Source organism: Rana temporaria, chromosome 3, assembly GCF_905171775.1.
Source record: "Rana temporaria chromosome 3, aRanTem1.1, whole genome shotgun sequence".
Taxonomy (NCBI): domain Eukaryota; kingdom Metazoa; phylum Chordata; class Amphibia; order Anura; family Ranidae; genus Rana; species Rana temporaria.
Window position 1 is genome coordinate 233,040,301 of NC_053491.1, and position 20,329 is coordinate 233,060,629.

A 20,329-nucleotide genomic window follows, 5' to 3' on the forward strand; every position below is an offset into this window, starting at 1 on the left:
TTTATCTGATTCCTTGTGAAGGGACTATGCCACAGGTGTCAAACACAAGGCCCGCGGGCCGAATCCGGCCCTCCAGGCCATTTCATGTGGCCCTCGCACCTCTCCTGCAGCTGCTCTGGTCCTACTCCAGACCCTTACTTTCTGCTTTCAAGCAATGCATCTAGCTTCTTCTCAGCAGCAGCATAAGGAAAGGGGGGTGCACTGTGATGTAAAGGAGAGCGGGGGTATCAACTTCTGATGGTGGGGTGGCTCTTGACATCTAATGTAAAGGGGAGGGGATGCGCTGGACATCTAATCTTACAGATTGCTGATGTGGCCCATGATTAAATTGAGTTTGACACCCCTGGCATTATGCTCTTATTGCTCTAAAGAAAGAAGCCTACGATTTGACTGCTTCTACTACAAACCAAGTTCACAGTTTGATATATGCAAGGAACTCTGCCTCAGTTCTATATTTGATTGGAAAAACTAAAAGGTGGGACTTTGATTGAAGCACATTACTGAATTATATGGTTCATATAATTTAGTAATGTGCTTCAATCAAAGTCCCACCTTTTAGTTTTTCCATTCAAGTTATCGGGTATGGAGGCATATTAGGTATTGCCTCAATTAAAAGTCCCAACCTTAGCCTTAGGCTCCTTTTTCATCAGTTCTACATTTAACTGTTTTCAGTACAAAGCCAAGTTCAAAATTTGCTACATGCAAGGACTCCTGGTTCAGCCTAATAGAAAGGAGTTCACTGTCCTACATAGTTTCTGTTTTTGGAGTATCCCACTTAGTTCCCTCAACCCTATCCCAATTACTCCAAAAATAAAAACAACAAAAACAGCACTCCCAGATTAGTTATTGAGGAAATGTGTGGCTGAGATCGTGTGCATGGCTGAGATTGTGTGCATGGCTGAGATTGTGTGCATGGCTGCAGGGCAATCCACTGGGGAAGAACTATGGCAAATTCTAGCCACTGTCATGTTGTGCAGCGCTTTACAACATGGGGGGGGGGGGTAGACTGTACACTTCTTACAATACAAATCAATACAGCTCGTTAGAGCTTACAACCTAGAATATACACATACTACCCACTGTCATGAACTCCACACTTTTCTGTTATACATACTACCCACTGTCATAAACTCCACACTCCTCTGTTATACATACTTCCTACAGGGCCGTCTTTAATATTGATTGGACCCTGGGAAAACATTGTCTTGGACGCCCCATTCTGAGGCATACAAAAAAATAGCAGGCAGACTCAAAATCAGTTTACTGCAGCAGATCACTCAGTGATTGCAATTGGTTGCCAGAGGTCACAGACTATCATTACCGCTCACTGACTGGTTGCTAGAGGTACAACACATAATTTATGCTTGTTGATTGGTTGATAGAGGTTACAGCATATCATTACTGCTAACTGATTGGTTGCTAGGAGATTATAGCGGATCACTATTGTTTACTGATTAGTTGCTACAGGTTACTGCACATCATTACCACTTGCTGAGCAATGCCATATCATTGGGCAAGTAAAGAAGCACATTAATACACATACTACAGAGGACGGTCAGAGACTGCATACATACTACAGCAGATGGTCTGAGACTGCAGACACATTACAGGAGATGGTCAGAGACTGCAGACATACTACAGGAGACTGCGGACATACTACAGGAGATGGCAGACATACTACAGGAAACTGCGGACATACTACAGAAGACTGCAGACATACTACAGGAGACTTCGGGCATACTGCAGGAGACTGTGGGCATACTACAGGAGATGGTGGACATACTACTGGAGATGGTCAGAGACTACGGACATACTACAGGAGAGAGTGGACATACTACCGGAGACGGCAGACATACTAAAGGAAATGGCAGACATACTACAGGAGACTACAGACATACTACAGAAGATGGTCAGAGACTGCAGACATACTACAGGAGACTACAGACATACTACAGGAGACGGCAGACATACTACAGGAGACGGCAGACATACTACAGGAGATGGCGGACATACTACAGGAGATGGCGGACATACTACAGGAGATGGCGGACATACTACAGGAGATGGTCAGAGACTGCGAACATACTACAGGAGACTGCGGACATACTACAGGAGACGGCGGAGATACTACAGGAGACGGCGGAGATACTACAGGAGACGGTGGACATACTACAGGAGACGGTGGACATACTACAGAAGACGGCGGACATTCTACAGGAGATGGTCAGAGACTGCGGCTATACTACAGGAGACGGTGGACATACTACAGGAGACGGTGGACATACTACAGGAGATGGTGGACATACTACAGGAGATGATGGACATACTACAGGAGACGGCGGACATACTACAGGAGACAGCGGACATACTACAGGAGACTGCGGACAAACTGCAGGAGATGGTCAGAGACCTTTCAGAAATGCACAGCTTTGCAGTTGTACAACAGCTCAGGGTTTAGGATAGCATTCAGGCAGTCTATGGGGGAAGGACATACCTGGCCAGCTGGGCTTATCATGCACTTTCAGAGGTCTGGGAAGGGGCTCCCACTCAAATCTCCTTCTCTCCTTCTACAGCCACTCCTTCCCGAGTACACAGACTGCATTGGGCGGGGTCAGAGCTTCAGAGGAGCCCCTGGCCCTGCCCCTCTCTGCTGGCTGGGAAATACAGAGGTCTGGGGGTGGGGCTCTCAGCTCCTACTATGGCCCCACCCTCCTGAGTACACAGGCTGCATGGGGCGCGGTTAGAACATCAGTGGAATTCCCGGCCCGCCCCCTCTCTGCTGGCTATTACAGCTCTGCTTCCCGTGTCCACAGTGTGCTCTGCAGTGACATCATCGGGGCCCCAATTTGCGAACAGCGTGGGGCAAACAGGGCAGCAAAGACAAGGCCCAGGGCAGTTGCCCTGTTTGCTCCGTGTTAAAGACAGCATTGACTACCCACTGTCATAACCCCCACACTCCTCTGTTATACATACTACCCACTGTCATGAACTCCACACTGCTCTGCTGCAAATATTAACCGCTGTCATACCCTCTGCACTCCTCTTCTGTCTGACGATATGAAAGCTCGATCTTCTTCCCCGTATTTTCCTAGGGCATACTGTGCTGTACCGGCTGCAAGGTGCAGTGACAGCTAATTGTCCATTGAGGTCTGATGAAACTAACGATGAACTTACACATTAAGGCTTCATTCAAATTTGCCCTTTTGCACATGTGTTCCTGGTAGATGTGAAAAACACATAAAAACTGTGATTGACTTGTGGTGCAATTAATTCTTAATGGCACCCCAAATGCATGGTAAAAAACACATGAAGCACTATGCCGAACAGATCCAAGAGCGTCTTTGGCAAGCTACCCTATGTGTGTCACCCAAAAAAAGCATGCAAATATGCGCATTGAGAGGATGCTAAGGGTGTGCTAAGTGTGAATAATGCCTAAATGAATGTCCCATACATAACATATGTAGCGGTACTCCCATAGAAGCAGCTGGTAATATTGGGTCCTCTGTTTCTTTAGCCATAAGGTGGAACCTCACTCCCATTGACACCACCAGAATACTTTGGCTGGGAACAGTCATGCAAAAATGTCACAAACTGAACTTTAAAATACAAGCAGATTGCATTGACAGACCAAAATAAAAAGGTAACACAACAGATCAGTAGTTCAGTGTCAACATATGGAAATCAGTGCAATACAAATACGATTTAATAAACCCAGGTACATTTAAGGCTATACTCAGTGTGTACTGCAGTACCAAAAGAAAAACCAAAAGCACTCAGGTGTGGAGGGCTAACAAGGTACGACAGGCTAGTTCACTTGAGGGCTCTCAGACAATGAGGCTAGGCTTAGGTCTGCAGGTTTAATAGATAATTAGCAACCCAGTTCTGCCCCTAGTTTTGTAACAAGATCTAAACAGTTCTTTGGACATGCAAATACCAGCTGTATACGTCAATATAAATTGTATAGGGGGGTGGATAGGGCTAACCAAGGACAGTGGCGGAGGCTTTTTTTTTAATTTTCTATGTTGATATTTTGGAGGTTATTTGAGACATGAGATTGTGATTTAGAATGTATATTTGGTAGAGTTCGTTTTTATTTTTTTGTTGTCTTGATGTAATGTTGGTTTGTTGTATATTTGTAAAAAAACTTTAATAAAAAAATGGAAAAAATAAACAGTTCTTTGAAGTTAGCTTCTGCTGGCACAATTGGGGCCCTTTAACATTAGCACGCAAAAGCAATGATGTTTCTAAGGGTAACGTTCAAAAGCAGATGAATGGGGAGTTACACTCAGTAGGTATGCAGCCTTAATGCTAGGTGAGGATAAACACAGGAGGATTGAGAGGAGAAAATGCCCCTTCTTTGGGTTTGAGTTTAAAACAGGGGTTAACTGTTATTTGTAGTTGTTGTGTGGGTCAGAGATGCTCCCACCAGATACCTCTGTGGCAGCCCATGTGCAACAGTGCATTGTCTGTTCGGTGGGAGGCACCCTTAAGCAGCACTGCAGTGATGGCGGTCAAGATGAATGAGGCCAAAAGAGCGATTCTGGATGATGGGTGCTCCACCCTGGATTACCTCCACGGCTCAGCGCTCATCACAGCAGTCTGCCCCTTAGCTCTGGTACAGCCCCGATGGATGCAGTCAAGCCTGGCCTGGTTCAGCACAGCACGGCTAACACACACCTTCACAGTGGTGCGTCTCTCTCCAATTGCCAGGCTGCTTCCCAGGCTTTTGTTTTTATATCATTCCTCCCCCTTCCTGGTGCTTGTGGGCCTTGTAGTAGTGGTGGCCCCAGTTCATCTATGTACAAAGTCCTCCTTCGAGACTACAACTCCCAGACTGCCCTGGGCACTTGTGTTCAAATTATGGTTAGGCAACGTAGTGGACACTGCCATCTTGTGGACAAATAGAGTTCTTTATCTCAGTAACAATGCCCAGTGTCACACAGACATTATACAGTGGCTTGTTAAATGCACAGCAAAAGAATTGTCCGTGGAACTTTTTTGGAAATGTTGAGATTTCAAGGACTTTGGGGTAAAGGGAGGTTACATGTTACAGGTGATCTACAGTCGTTTTTTTTTTGTTTGTTTTGTTTTGTTTTCTGGAAGGAAGCTGCAGATTTTACACTCGTTCTTAAGAGCGCCGCACTGAAAACCACTAGTGCTAGAAAACAGATGGACTGAATGCTCAACATTTTCAGTAAAAATACATGTCCAAATAAACAGGGGTTTTTGTATTATCCACCTAATGCTTTCTTATTCTTTTGTGAATAAAGGGCATTGTAACAGGCATGGGCGTCCGCTCCATAGGGCAAGGGGGGGCAATTGACCCCCCCCTGGAAAATCGAGAAGGTGTTGAAGAGTCTCGCGGCTGTGGGCTGTCTGAGCAGTCCCAGGCCGGATGTCAAACAGACACAGCGAGCAGCGTGAAGCCACCTCCCCCTCCAGTGTTTATGTGTACACAGGGAACCTGCTGTGCCCATGCCGTGCTGATGGCTGAGGTACTGAATGGGATGGGGGGGGTCCGTCTGTGCTGAAGGGGGGGGTTTGTGCTTAATGGGGGTCCATCTGTGCTGAAGGGGGGTCTGTGCTAAAGGGGGGGTCCATCTGTGCTGAATGGAGGGGTCTGTGCAGAATGGGGGGTCTGTGCTGAATAGAGAGGTCTGTGCTGAAGGGGGGTCCATCTGTGCTGAAGGGGGGTCTGTACATTCTCTAGGCTATATTTATATGGGCATGGAGTGAAGCTGAATTATCTCAATAGCTATTTTACACTGCCAGCTGGCTGCGTTATTGGTAAAGTGGCGCTTTACCATCGTTTTAGCTGCGCTATTTGGCCGCTAGCAGGGTGCTTTTAACCCCTGCTAGCGTTTGAAGAAAGGGTTAAATGCGACTGTGTATTGCTGCTCTTGCGGAAGCGCCCCCCCCCCCTGAAAAAATTTCAGCGGACGCCCATGGTAACAGGTGCAAGTACTACTGTCATTGCAAGGCTTGTAAGATCACATTGATTGTTACTTTCAATAAAGAACCAATGAGCCTCAAACATAGGCTATATGAACATATACAAACTATCTGTGAACAACATAGTGATACATAACTGAAAGATTTTCCTCTGTCTCTTGTAACTGAACAAATCTGACAAAGATTACAGCCATTAATCCTAAAAAGGGATACTACAATCAGCCTCTCCCTAGCATGAAATGGCAGATATGTCACTATACTAAACATGCTAATGCTTGTGAAAAGTAAAAGGGGATTTACTGTATAGTTGATCGATGAACTTCTAGACAACATACTACTCTGTCTATGATATCTACTCACTCAATCCATTTTGTCTTTGATGACTGATATATTTATGTAAATATCTTCATTAAAACTGCCAACATGCACTGTTGTAGGATATGATTGCTATTTTGATGAGGTGAGCTCAGTCATAAGGAATTAACTAAGAATAAGGAATCGTTTTATAAGAACTTCAGTGCAGAGTTATCTAAGATAAGATGCCAAATGACCTTCTGTAGAACAAAACTGATCTGACAAGATAATGAAACCCACGCTCATTTCAGATGAAAGCACCGATTAATGGATGACGTGTGGTTGGTTACATTTCCTATTGCATAATACGTGCCATAACAGATCTTCCTAAGAGACTGGCAGTAAAAAGGGAAATTAAAAAAGGATACTGTGATTACAGACATTGAGTTCCCTGTTCACTGCCCAACAACGTACTCATCTAGAAATGGAATGTACATTCATGTTACGTCTAATATGGCTAAGCATCCATCATCGTGATGTGTTATTCTTAAAGGGCAACCCAATGCAAATTCTGCAAGAAGTGATCGATGGAGCAGAGAGTGAGAGGGAGTTTGTTGTATACACCCTTGTGCCTTTAGTCCTTCATTTCTCTGTCTTGAACTCTCAACAAGTGTTATCTGTTTTTACGTTCTCCCTCTCTCCTTAGTGTTGAGATTATAAACGTCTATGAAAAATTTCAGTTGGCTGATTGGAGACAAGGTTAAACAAAAAGTGGAATTTACACTTTGTACTTCCCCTTTAACTGTTTATGGAAGTTGCATGAATTTTGCATAAGATAGCAAGGGGCAGGGAAATGGTGTGCGATAACTCAGAGAGAAAACACAGATCAATTGTCATTATTCTGGCTACGCTAAATTCTAATGCTGTGTACACACAATCGGAAATTTCGACAACAAAACCGCAGATTTTTTTCCGAAGGAATTCTGGCTCAAACTTGTCTTGTATACGCACGGTCACACAAATGTCGGAAATTCCGAATGTCAAGAACGCGGTGACGTACAACACTAGGACGAGCCGAGAAAAATTAAGTTCCGAGGATGCGTAGGATTTTTGTGCGTCGGAGTTGCATACAGACGATCGGAATTTCCGACAAGAACATTTGCTGACGGGAAAAATGAGAACCCACTCTCAAATTTTTCTTGACGGAAACTCTGACAACAAACGTCCAAAGGAGCCTACACACGGTCAGAATTTCCAACAAAAAGCTCACATCGAACATTTGTTGTTGGAATTTCCGATCGTGTGTACACGACATTAGAGCTGGTATCAGATTTCTCAAATCAATGTCTTTTTGCATATACACCTTAAAGAGATTGTAATCCCTCTGCTATACTCAGTGAAGTGAATAGTCTCAGATGATACACAGAGATGAAACACATCTCCCTGCATATAGCTGCTGTCCTTCCCTTCTCTTTGGAAAGTGCAGATCGTGTTTGCACAGATTTAAGTGCGTTATTACAGAATTACAGGCCCACAATAAAATGCAAAACAATGTACTGCTTTGAGATTCAAAAATCTGACATAATCATACAGCCAGGGAGGCTACAGTAGCTGTAAAGGCTTAAGGTCTTTTTTTACCTTCAAGCATTCTATGCATGAAGGTAAACAACCTTCTGTGTATATATAGCTCCCCTTAAGAGCCGGTTCACACAGGGGCAACACGACTTCCAGCACGAATTTGGGAGGCAACTTGGACACGACATCAGGCAACTTACAAGGCAACTTCAAGTCGCCTCCAGGACAGGAGGCTTTCCAGTGCCCACTCAAACAACAATCAGCTCTGGGGGAGGGAGGGGTTTGCCTGAGAAATGTATGTTATCTTCCTGTAAAGTTGCTTCAGTTAAGACAGTGATCCGACTTCTGTGGCGACCTCCATTGAAATCAATGGGTACAAGTCGCCTACAAGTCGTATTGAAGTAGTACAGGAGCAACTTCAGTAGTGTGTAATAAGACGGCTCCATTCAATTCCATTGATTTTCTCAACTACACGACTTGGGACGACTTGGGGCAACTTCAAGTCGGATCCCAGGTCGCCCCTGTGTGAACCGGCTCTCAGAGCCCCCTAATACTTACCCGAACCCGATCTCAATCCAGCGATGTTCACAAGAGCAGCTGCTCTCCCAGGTCTCTCCCTCCTCATCGGCTGAGACACAACAGTGGGAGACAATTTTTTCTGCTGCTGTCAATCACAGCTTGTGAGGAGGGAGCAGGGGGCGGGGCTGAGCCGTGTTCTGTGTGTTTTATTGACACACAGAAGCAGCTTGGGAGTGAGCATGCACGAGTGGCAACTTGCTATAGGGGATTTCGGCAAGGGGGAGGTGCCAGAAGCAGCAGCGGGGGATCCAAGAATAGGAGGATTGGGGCTGCTCTGTGCAAAACTATTACACAGAGCAGGCAAGTATGATATGTTTACTTTTTTTTATTTTAATTTATGGGCTTTTGATAGCCCTTGAAATCCCAACTCCAAGCAATATTTTAGTTCTTGAATAGGTCCTCTAGATGCAGATTCTTCAATACTCACCTGTCTTCTTCAGTACTCACTACAGGACATCCACTGTCTTTCCGGGATGAATGACAGCCCAAGTCACTCAACATGAAAGATCGAGTGCAAATTGTGAGGGCAAGGTGTCAAGGATCTGAGAGGGTGTCACTACGCCTTCATTCAAAGTGTACACTTTTGAGGAGAGTGATTCTGATGTCATCACATCGGCATCACTTTCTACATCAGTGAGGACCTCCTAGTCTGAAGAAGAGACAAAGATTAAGAGGACGCTGCAACGTCACCTGACTGTCCCAAAGGTTTCAGAAAAGGTGACTTACACCGTCAGATCTTAGGCTGCAATCTTCCGCTGTCCGCTAGGTGGCGTTTCATGTTTTACTTGCGACGAATATGCAAATGAGGAGATGCGCCGATTCAGATATGAACGCCCACCTGTCGCTTTTTTTTACGTTGTTTGCGTTCGGCTTTTTCCGGCGGATAGTTACCCCTGCTATATGAGGGGTAGCTAATGTTAAGTATGGCGTCGTTCCTGCGCCAAGTTTTGAATTTTTACGTCGTTTGCGTAAGTCGGTCGCGAATATGGATGGCCGTAATTTAGGTTAACGCCGAAAACAATGACGTCCTAGCGACGTCATTTGGAGCATGCGCACTGGGAAATTTCGCCGGCGGTGCATGAGCAGTTAAATCGGCGCTGGGACGCGCCTGATTTAAATTGTACACTCCCTAGCCGCGGAATTTGAATTCCGCCGGGGGAGTTACGATCCGCCGGCGCAAGTTTGGAGGTAAGTGCTTTGTGAATACTGCACTAGCCTCGCAAAATTGCGCCGGCGGATCGTAAATCACATAGATTACGCTAATCTATGTGAATCTAGCCCCAGAAGCATAAAATACTGCCAGTGGAGACACAGAGCAGGGGAATCATTTTAAGATGGGCAGTGTGATAGTGGGTTTTAACTATCATAGCATTAGCATTCTGAGTTCACCAGGTTTACATCTGCCCTAAAAAATTAACAGTTGGTTTTAGAAAACTTGCAGCAGTAAGTAAATTACAGACAATTGCTAGCACTGAACTTGTAAAGTTCTACAATGTTTTATTAAACAATCTTCTGTATTGTAGAACTCTATAGGGCTTTTATATTTACCTTTTTTAGTACAAAATGTTGGCTATTCAATCCATATTTCTTCAAAATTGATTGTAAAGCCTCTTGTATTGTCTTTGAGGGCCTGGCCACAATGCGCAAATTTTTATTCAGGTATTCAATTTGTAACCTAAAAAAATTTCAAGAATTAAAGTAATTTTTTCAATTGCAAAACATACAGTAATATGTTTCCGGTTGTTTGTTGTTACTCTCAACATATTTTGAATATAGGATATTACAGGTACTTCGGTTTCCTTCCAAAGACTCCAAAGACATGCTGGTAAGTTAAAGCGGAGGTTCACCCTAAAATACAACTTTCTACCATGCCATTCAGCATACTAGCGTCAGCTACAGTATGCCTTTATTTTTTTTGCACTGTACTCACAGTTAAATCCATTTGTTTCGTTCCTATGAAGAGGGGAACATGATTGACGGACGGCTATGGCGCGTCACGCTTCCCGAAAATAGCCGGAGTAGGATTCGGCTCTTCACGGCGCTATACGGCGCCTGCGCACAGACTAGGAGCTGATTGCGCAGGCGCCGTGAAGAGCCAAGTCCTATTTCGACTATTTTCGGGAAGTGTGACGCGCCATAGCCGGCCGTCAATCATGTTCCCCTCTTCATAGGAACGCCTACTCCCCGCGGGAGTCTGAAACTTAACTAATGGATTAAACTGTGAGTACAGCTAAAAAAATAAAAATAAAGGCATACTGTAGCTCACGCTAGTATGCTGGATGGCATGGTAGACAAAAATGTATTTATTTTTTTAGGGTGAACCCCCGCTTTAATTGGCTCCTATCTAAACTGGCCTTAGTATATGTACTGTATGTATTAATGTGAGTTAGGGACCTTTGATTGCAAGCTCCTTGAGGGCAGGGAGTGATGTGAATGTACAATACATACAGTGTCTTGAAAAAGTAATCACACCCCTTGAAAATGTTGTCATGTTACAACCAAAAATTGAAATGTATTTTATTGGGATTTTATGTGATAGACTAACACAACGTGGCACATACTGTAATTGTGAAATTGAAGGAAAATTATAAATGTTTTTCAAAATTTTTTACAAATAAATATGTGAAAAGTGTGGTATGCATTTGTGTTCATCCCCCCTGAGTCAATACTTTGTAGAACCACCTTTCACTGCAATTACATGCAGCTGCAAGTATTTTTGGGTATGTCTCTACCAGCTTAGAGAGTGAAACTTTTGCCCATTATTCTTTGCAAAATAGCTCAAGTTCTGTCAGATTGGATGGAGAGCATCTGTGAAGAGCAAATTTCAAGTCTTGCCACAGATTCTCAATTGGATTTAGGTCTGGACTTTGACTGGGTCATTCTAACACATGAATATGCTTTGACCTAAACTATTCCATTGTAGCTCTGGCTGTATGTTTAGGGTCATTGTCCTACTGACAGGTGAACCTCAGCCCCAGTCTCAAGTCTTTTGTAGACTCTAATGTCGCGTATACACACGATCGGACATTCCGACAAAACCGTATATTTTTCTCCAGGGGATTGTTCGCTCAAACTTGTCTTGCATACACACTGTCACACAAATGTTGTCAGAAATTCCAAACGTCAAGAACGTGGTCACGTACAACACTACGACGAGCCGAGAAAAATTAAGTTCAATGACTTCCAACATTGGTAGGATTTTTGTGCGCCGGAATTGCATACAGACGATCAGAATTTCTGACAAGAACTTTTGTTGTCCGAAAAATTGAGAACCAGCTCTCAAACATTTGTTGTCGGTAATTCCGAAAACAAATGTCCGATGGCGCCTACACATGGTCGGAATATCCGGCCAAAAGCTCACATCGAACATTTGTTGTCGGAAATTTGGACCGTGTGTACGGTCTTTTTCTAAGATTATCCTGTATTTGGCTCCATCCATCTTCCCATCAACTCTGACCAGCTTTCCTGTCCCTTCTAAAGAAAAGCATTTCCACAACATGATGCTGCCACCACCATGTTTCACGGTGGGTATGGTGTGTTCAGGGTAATGTGCAGTGTTAGTTTTCTGCCACACATAGCGTTTTGCTTTTAAGCTAAAAAGTTAAATTTTGGTCCCAACTGACCAGAGAACCTTTTTCGACATTTGCCGTGTCCCCCACATGGCTTCTCACAAACTGCAAATGGGACTTCTTATGGCTTTTCTTTCAACAATGGCTTTTATTCTTGCCATTCTTCCAAAAAAGCCAGATTTGTGGAGTGCAGCTTCTCCAGAGTTACAATGGGCCTCTTGGATGCTTCTCTGATCAATGCTCTCCTTTCCCGGCCTGTCAATTAAGGTAGACTGCCATGTCTTGGTAGGTTTACAGTTGTGCCATACTCTTTCCATTTTCAGATGATGGATTGAACAGTGCTCCGTGAGATGTTCCAACCCTAACCCTGCTTTTAAAACTTCTTCACAACTTTATCCCTGACCTGTCTGGTGTGTTCCTTGGCCTTCATGATGCTGTTTGTTTACTAAAGTTCTCTAACAAACCTTTGAGGGCTTCACAGAACAGCTGTATTTATACTGACATTAAATTACACACAGGTGGACTCTATTTAATAATTAGGTGACTTCTATAGGCAATTGGTTCCAATACATTTTATTTAGGGGTATCAGAGTAAAGGGGCCCGAATACAAATGCACGCCACACTTTTCAGATATTTATTTGTAAAAAAAATAATTAAAACCATTTATCATTTTCCTTTCACTTCACAATTATCTGCCACTTTGTGTTGGTCTATCACAGGGTTGGGAACTTATGGCTCTTTTGATGGCTGCATCTGGTTCGCAGACAAATCTTTAACAAAAAAATATGCCTTTCAATCCGCGGATCATGTGGTGTACCGATCCGTGGATTGAGCCCATAGGAAAGGCCGCGGCTTCAGCCTAGCTCCGGAGCGGTGGCCATCTTGGTACACCCGGCGGTGGCCTAGGTGAGCAGCGCACTGACGTCTTTATCATCCGCCTCAACTGCTCGTGGATCTGCCTGCTTGTGTAGTGGTAAGCAAGCAGACAATCAGTGGGGGAGATGTGGATATTACAGTGGGGGAGATATGGGGAGATGTGGATATTACAGTGGGGGAGATGTGGGGAGATGTGGATATTACAGTGGGATGAGATGTGGATATTACAGCGGGGGAGATGTGGATATTACAGTGGGGAGATGTGGATATTACAGCAGGGGACATGTGGATATTACAGTGGGGAGATGTGGATATTACAGCAGGGGACATGTGGATATTACAGCAGGGGACATGTGGATATTACAGTGGGGACATGTGGATATTACAGTAAGGGGGAGATGTGGATATTACAGTGGGGAGATGTGGATATTACAGCAGGGGACATGTGGATATTACAGTGGGGAGATGTGGATATTACAGTGGGGAGATGTGGATATTACAGTAAAGGGGAGATGTGGATATTACAGTGGGGTGAGATGTGGATACTACAGCGGGGGAGATGTGGATATTACAGTGGGGAGATGTGGATATTACAGTAAGGGGGAGATGTGGATATTACAGCGGGGGAGATGTGAATATTACAGTAAAGGGGAGATGTGGATATTACAGTGGGGTGAGATGTGGATACTACAGCGGGGGAGATGTGGATATTACAGTGGGGAGATGTGGATATTACAGTAAGGGGGAGATGTGGATATTACAGCGGGGGAGATGTGAATATTACAGTAAAGGGGAGATGTGGATATTACAGTGGGGTGAGATGTGGATACTACAGCGGGGGAGATTGTGGATATTACAGTGGGGAGATGTGGATATTACAGTGGGGAGATGTGGATATTACAGTAAGGGGGAGATGTGGATATTACAGCGGGGGAGATGTGAATATTACAGTAAAGGGGAGATGTGGATATTACAGTGGGGTGAGATGTGGATACTACAGCGGGGGAGATTGTGGATATTACAGTGGGGAGATGTGGATATTACAGTAAGGGAGAGATGTGGATATTACAGCGGGGGAGATGTGAATATTACAGTGGGGAGATATGGATATTACAGTAAGGGGGAGATGTGGATATTACAGTGGGGAGATATGGATATTACAGTAAAGGGGAGATGTGGATATTACAGTGGGGTGAGATGTGGATACTACAGCGGGGGAGATGTGGATATTACAGTGGGGAGATGTGGATATTACAGTAAGGGGGAGATGTGGATATTACAGCGGGGGAGATGTGAATATTACAGTGGGGAGATATGGATATTACAGTAAGGGGGAGATGTGGATATTACAGTAAGGGAGAGATGTGGATATTACAGTAAGGGGGAGATGTGGATATTACAGTAAGGGAGAGATGTGGATATTACAGAAAGGGGGAGATGTGGATATTACAGAAAGGGGGAGATGTGGATATTACAGTGGGGAGATATGGATATTACAGTAAAGGGGAGATGTGGATATTACAGTGGGGTGAGATGTGGATACTACAGCGGGGGAGATGTGGATATTACAGTGGGGAGATGTGGATATTACAGTAAGGGGGAGATGTGGATATTACAGCGGGGGAGATGTGAATATTACAGTGGGGAGATATGGATATTACAGTAAGGGGGAGATGTGGATATTACAGTAAGGGAGAGATGTGGATATTACAGTAAGGGGGAGATGTGGATATTACAGTAAGGGAGAGATGTGGATATTACAGTGGGGAGATGTGGATATTACAGAAAGGGGGAGATGTGGATATTACAGTGCACACATTTACTTGTATTTAGTTTTAAACATATTGTATGGCTCTCACAGAAATACATTTTGGTGTTCATGGCTCTCTCAACCAAAAAGGCTATCACATAAAATTCCAATAAAATACATTTACGTTTTTGGTTATAACATGGCAAAATTTGGAAAATTTCAAGGGGTATGAATACTTTTTCAAGGCACTGTATGTTAAGCACTAAATTGATGGCGCAATATACGTACCTGAAATAAATACATTACCAGAGCAACATAGTAACACTATGATTAGCATTGGAAATTTGCACATTCTACCTTTATGTTTCTGTTCTGCTGATCTTTAAACTGAATCTTTGTCATGGGCCAAAACATACTAGTAAAGTAATGAAGGTCTTCCCAGACTGCATCATATCTTTTGGTAAGACTATGGTAAGGACTATGAATTATGCTAAAATTAGAAACAGAAAGAACAAAAAAAGGAAGCCCAACTCACTCAAAACTGATCCTGTTCTCCAATCTCACCTCCTGGTCAGATAGCACCATGCAGTCCTGATCCAGGGCCAGCGCTTTCTGAAAGAAGATAAATTATAGACAATAAAATAACAGTAATTGATAATAATGGCTAGTGACATTAAATGGTAAATATATTATTTAGTTTGAGAATAGGTAGACCCCGACAGTATTGTTTCTGCTGTTTCAGTCCCATTGGGGAAAATTCTAAATCTCTTGCTTTCTCAGATACACATCAAGAAGAAATAGGAGATCTTTGTTGTGTTACCAAAACAGACTTATTCATTGAAAGATTCCCTCGTCACCTCCTGTTCCTGTGACAAATCAAAAATGTTGGATTCCACTCACTTTTTGTCCTGGTAACAATGTTGGCCAGGAATAATACAGACAGTGAATCCCCCCAGTAAGGATACAAATAGCAATACAATCAAATAGATGTTCTAATAACTCATCATTCAATATCATCCATAGGTATTAAAAGTGTTAGTTTAATATACACTCTTTCACCAAAAACGACACATTTATATATGTAGCAGGTACTTCTCCAGACTGATCTAATCTATTAGGGAACCCCCCTTCTCTCTTCACACACAGACACTCAGAACTGCTTGTTTGTAAACTCCCTATTGGAGGTTGTCAGTAAACTCCCTATTGAAAGAGCCTGAGCCAATCGGCAGACAGCAGCAAACGATTTTGTGGGGGAGGAGATAAGAGCTTCTTTTTACCTGCACCCCATCAGAAGAGCATCTCCTGCACTCTATGTGTGTGTGGAATCGCGGCCTACCAAAGGGCACACAGCCTGCAACTCCAGCCCAGAGGAACAGATTGTTTATTCAGCTCCAGCCCAGAGGAACAGATTGTTTATTCAGCTCCAGCCCAGAGGAACACACTGCCCATGCTAAAGAAGGACACCCTGCAACAGCTCAATGACTGAATGCCACTGCGGCACACCTGCATCTAAGATCAATCGATCGCTTAGGGGAAGACTGCTGACTGTGTACAGGATTTGGTGAGGCGGCTTTGTCCAGGAACCTTTAATGCTTTTCATAGAATACCACATCCAAATATTGTCCACAGAGCTCCTACATTGCCGGTGAAGATAATAAAACGCTAAGCTTTGCCTCCAGGACATTACCGCGGTTGCTCTTAAAGGGGACACACCATGGGTATTGAAATAATTTCACTTTGTGTGTACTAGAAGCATCGTAGGCCGGCCTGGGGTTCCCCTATAGCCACAGGATCCATCACACACCAAAAGTTATTGGGGAGTCTATTTAATCTGTACATATTGTTACCTCTTTCTTTCGTTGTTTGCATAGTGTTCCTGACTGTTTTCTTTAAACCGTTTCAACCAAGTCCTGACTGACTAATGTTAACTTAAATTGTACTTTTCTTCAAGTAAACTACAAGAAGAACTTTGTTGTGTATTCCTGCTGAATTATTCCATTAATCACATTGCTGGGTGTTCCAGAGGGGCTGGGATAGTTCATTGGGGATGAAAGGCAGGGTAACGGACTGAACAAACAAAAGCAGCTCCAGGGTTTGCTACATATAATATGTTTTAGACACATAAACGTAGATATATTAAAAAGTAACAGCTAACGAAAAGGGTGACAGGATCACTCCAAGCATAAAGCAGTCATGATGTATATAAATATTTTCACTTGTGACCACATATTGTTCTGCGCTTTATTTAAATTAAACCTGAGTTGAGTGAAAATACAGTATCCCAGGTAGCAAGGATAACTTGCCACATATTTGTGGCAGTGTTGAATTGTAAGTCTGTTAACTTCCTGCACATTTTCACTGGCGCAGTGGTTCTAGTTGACACTTTTCCAATTTGTAGCAAATTTGCGTGGCAAGCCTCTAGCAAGAGCAAAGTTGTAATGGTGAGACTACAGCAAGAGCTCTGCAACTCTACAGAATGGAAATTCAGTCACAGTGACCCCTGTGGTGGGATGACTATTGTACAACATAACTGAACCAGAACTTTCAGCAGACTTGCAGAATGTTTGTAAAGAAAGAAGTCATGCAATGTGGACTTGCTGCAATTGTGCAACAAACTTGTGAAGCCTGGAAAGTCTAGCAAAAGCTTAGCAAGTCATCTTCAAACTTGCAGCTCAATTGCTTGCTATCTGGGATAGGCTTCCACTGCTGACTTTTGCTTATGAAATCGCAAGATTACTGGTTGTCAGTCTCATGAAATGGCTTCCACAATTCGACTCACTTGTCCCCCAAAATTATGTTGATCAGGTCCTCTAACTCTCACTCTTTGCGTGCTACATGATTTTCATTGATTCAAAAAGTATTGAAGCCAGAGATAGCCAGGCAACTAATATTTTAAAATATGTTCTTTGTTATCTGCCTGGAACTCATGTAAAAAAGAGGAGGAGGAGGTTGTTTGTCAGAACCTGTACTCACCGAGACCGAGATGCTGAGGGCGGCTCACCTTTGCGACCCTGTGCAGACCACTCCCTGGAGTTGGGACAGAGGAGGGACGGCACAAGGAGGCACCGGCGCCGGGAGCTGGCAGGAAGACTTGGTGCAGCTGACAGAAGCAGGGCAGGTGCAGAAGACTGGAGACAAGCGTTGGTCAGGCAGGAACTGGTAGGTGAGTCTGGTAGGGTCCACAGGAGATGAGGGCAAATCCGAGTCACAAGCTGAGGGTCAAGGGCAGGAGAGTTCAGAGGGAGTCCATGAGAGCAAGCCGAGGTCAAGGGGCAGGAGACAACAGCAATCCAGGTAACGTTAGCCAAAGGGTCAGAGGTTCCGGGTGAGAGGAGAGTCGTCAGGAATTCCGGGTCAAAACAGGCAGGTACGGCAACAGGTAAACACATAGGAGCTGAAGACAAACCAGCAACCTGTTCAGGGAAGGCTGCTGGTTTAAATAGGAATGTCCGGCCTCTGATTGGCCCCAGGGTTGCCGCATACGTGCACGTGCGCGCTTCCACGCACACGGCGCGCTGCCATACCGCACATGCGTGCGCGCAAACCACGCACAGGCATGCGCCGAAATGTCATTCTACTGGGCATGTGCGAGAATCTGTCAGAGATGGAGCTAGTACCCTGACAGTGCCCCCCCCCAAGGGGCGGACTCCGGACGCCCAAACTGGTCATTAACTCCGGGTGTTCCAGGTGAAAGGCCCGAATCAGGCGAGGGGCATGGAGATTCCGGGAAGGCTCCCAAGAGTTATCTTCAGGGGGATATCCCTTCCACTTTATAAGGTATTGCAACTGCCTTCCTCTTTTCCTGCAGCTCAAGATAGCCTCCACCTCAAATTCTTTTTCACCCTCAATCTCCACTGGTGGTGGCGGCAGTTCTTCTCTACCGTTGAAGGGGTCAGACACAACGGGCTTAAGCAGAGAGGCGTGAAACACAGGGTGGATCTTGTAGGACCTGGGTAAAGCCAACTCAAAAGCTACTGGGTTGATTTCTCGCCTGATCTCAAATGGCCCGATGAACCTTGGACCCAGCTTCCGAGAGGGAATAGGTAACTTGAGGTTGATGGCGGATAGCCAGACCTTCTCACCCACTTTGAAGACAGGGCAATCCTTCCTCCCCTTGTCATGGAACCTCTTATAGTCCTGCTGAGCTTGCTGCATGCTTTACTGTAACTTCTGAAAGTTTTGCTGGATGCAGGTCACACGTTCCTGGACCGCTGGCACAGATGTTTCCGGGATGGAGTCCGGCAAAAAGGAAGGGTGGAAACCGAAGTTAGCCCAGAACGGGGTTTGGTTTGTGGAAGAATGTATGGAATTATTGTAAGCGAACTCGGCTGTAGATAACAAGGAGGACCAATCGTCTTGGGAGACTGAGCAAAAGCATCGTAGATACTGTTCTAGCGTTTGATTAGTGCGCTCTGTCTGGCCATTACTTTGAGGGTGATAGGCCGAGGACAGACAGATCTTCACTTCCAAAGCTCTGCAAAGTTCCTTCCAAAATTTGGATGTGAATTGAGTACCTCTGTCAGATACTATGCTTTTGGGCACTCCATGGAGCTTGATAATCTCTTTAAAAAAGATTTTGGCTGTGTCTGCCGCGGAGGGCGTACCCACCATGGGCAAAAAATGCGCCATCTTGGACAGACGGTCCACCACGACTAGGATCGTGGTAAACCCGGCTGAAGGAGGCAAATCGACAATAAAGTCCATGGAGATGTCAATCCAGGGCCGTTCTGGGATAGGAAGGGGTTTCAGCAGCCCCCAGGTCTTCGTGTTTGGCCCCTTACTCCGCTGGCAGCGAATGCAGGAAGAGACATAATCCTTGCAGTCGGACCTCCATTTAGGCCACCAGAAGGAGCGAGAGATCAGTTCGGAAGTTTTACGGGTACCAAAATGGCCAGCCAATTTACGATCATGGAAGGTGCTGAGGATTAACTGTCTTGCCTCTGTTGGAACAAAAATCTTCCCACGAGACCACAGCAGGTCGTCCTTTTTCTCCAAGGAGGAAACCTCATGATCAGGGCACCGTTGGCATGCGGTCTTTAGAGCAGTCAACAAATCTGTTTGAGGGAGAAGCAAAAAATTTTGAGGTGACAGGATCGTGCTGGGCTCGGAAGTATCGGGCGTCTCTGGAAACATCCTGGAGAGGGCATCAGCTTTTCCATTTTTTGCGCCAGGACGATAGGTAATATGGAAATTGAAGCGAGCAAAAAAAAGAGCCCAACGGGCTTGTCTGGGCCTAAGGCGTTTTGCAGACCGTAAGTATTCCAGGTTCCTGTGGTCAGTGAAAATGATAATGGGATGCGCTGCCCCCTCTAGCAGGTACCTCCACTCCTCCAGTGCAAATTTTATGGCCAGTAGTTCTCTATCGCCTACGTCGTAATTGCGCTCAGGAGGACTTAGTTTCCGAGAGGCGTAGGCTACTGGGTGAAGAAGCGACTTCGGTCCCTGTCTCTGGGAAAGAATAGCGCCTGTAGCAGATTCCGAGGCGTCCACTTCTAGAACAAAAGGTAACGTAGAATCCGGATGACAAAGTACAGGTGCCGAGGTAAAGGCCGTTTTGAGTTTGATAAAGGCCTCCTGAGCCTCTTGTGGCCACTGGAAGCGGTGCCCCTGGCGGGTCAACTTGGTGATGGGAGAAACAATTGATGAAAAACCGATGATGAATCGTCTATAAAAATTGGCGAAGCCAATGAAGCGCTGAACGCCCTTTTTGTCTGTTGGAGGTGCCCACTCCTG

General features: G+C 44.8%; 1 protein-coding gene across 4 annotated transcripts in view; it reads right to left on the minus strand.

Annotated features, from left to right (window-relative positions):
- The window catches only part of RGS14 (regulator of G protein signaling 14), a 186,202-nt gene that overhangs the window by 30,427 nt on the left and 135,446 nt on the right, over positions 1-20,329 (minus strand). For all 4 annotated transcript variants that reach the window (XM_040344454.1, XM_040344453.1, XM_040344456.1 and 1 more), the window contains 2 exons: positions 15,132-15,208; positions 9,949-10,075 (listed from right to left, as the gene is read on the minus strand). In XM_040344454.1, coding sequence (XP_040200388.1) covers positions 9,949-10,075; positions 15,132-15,208 — 204 coding nt within the window. The remainder of the gene's footprint in view (positions 1-9,948; positions 10,076-15,131; positions 15,209-20,329) is intronic.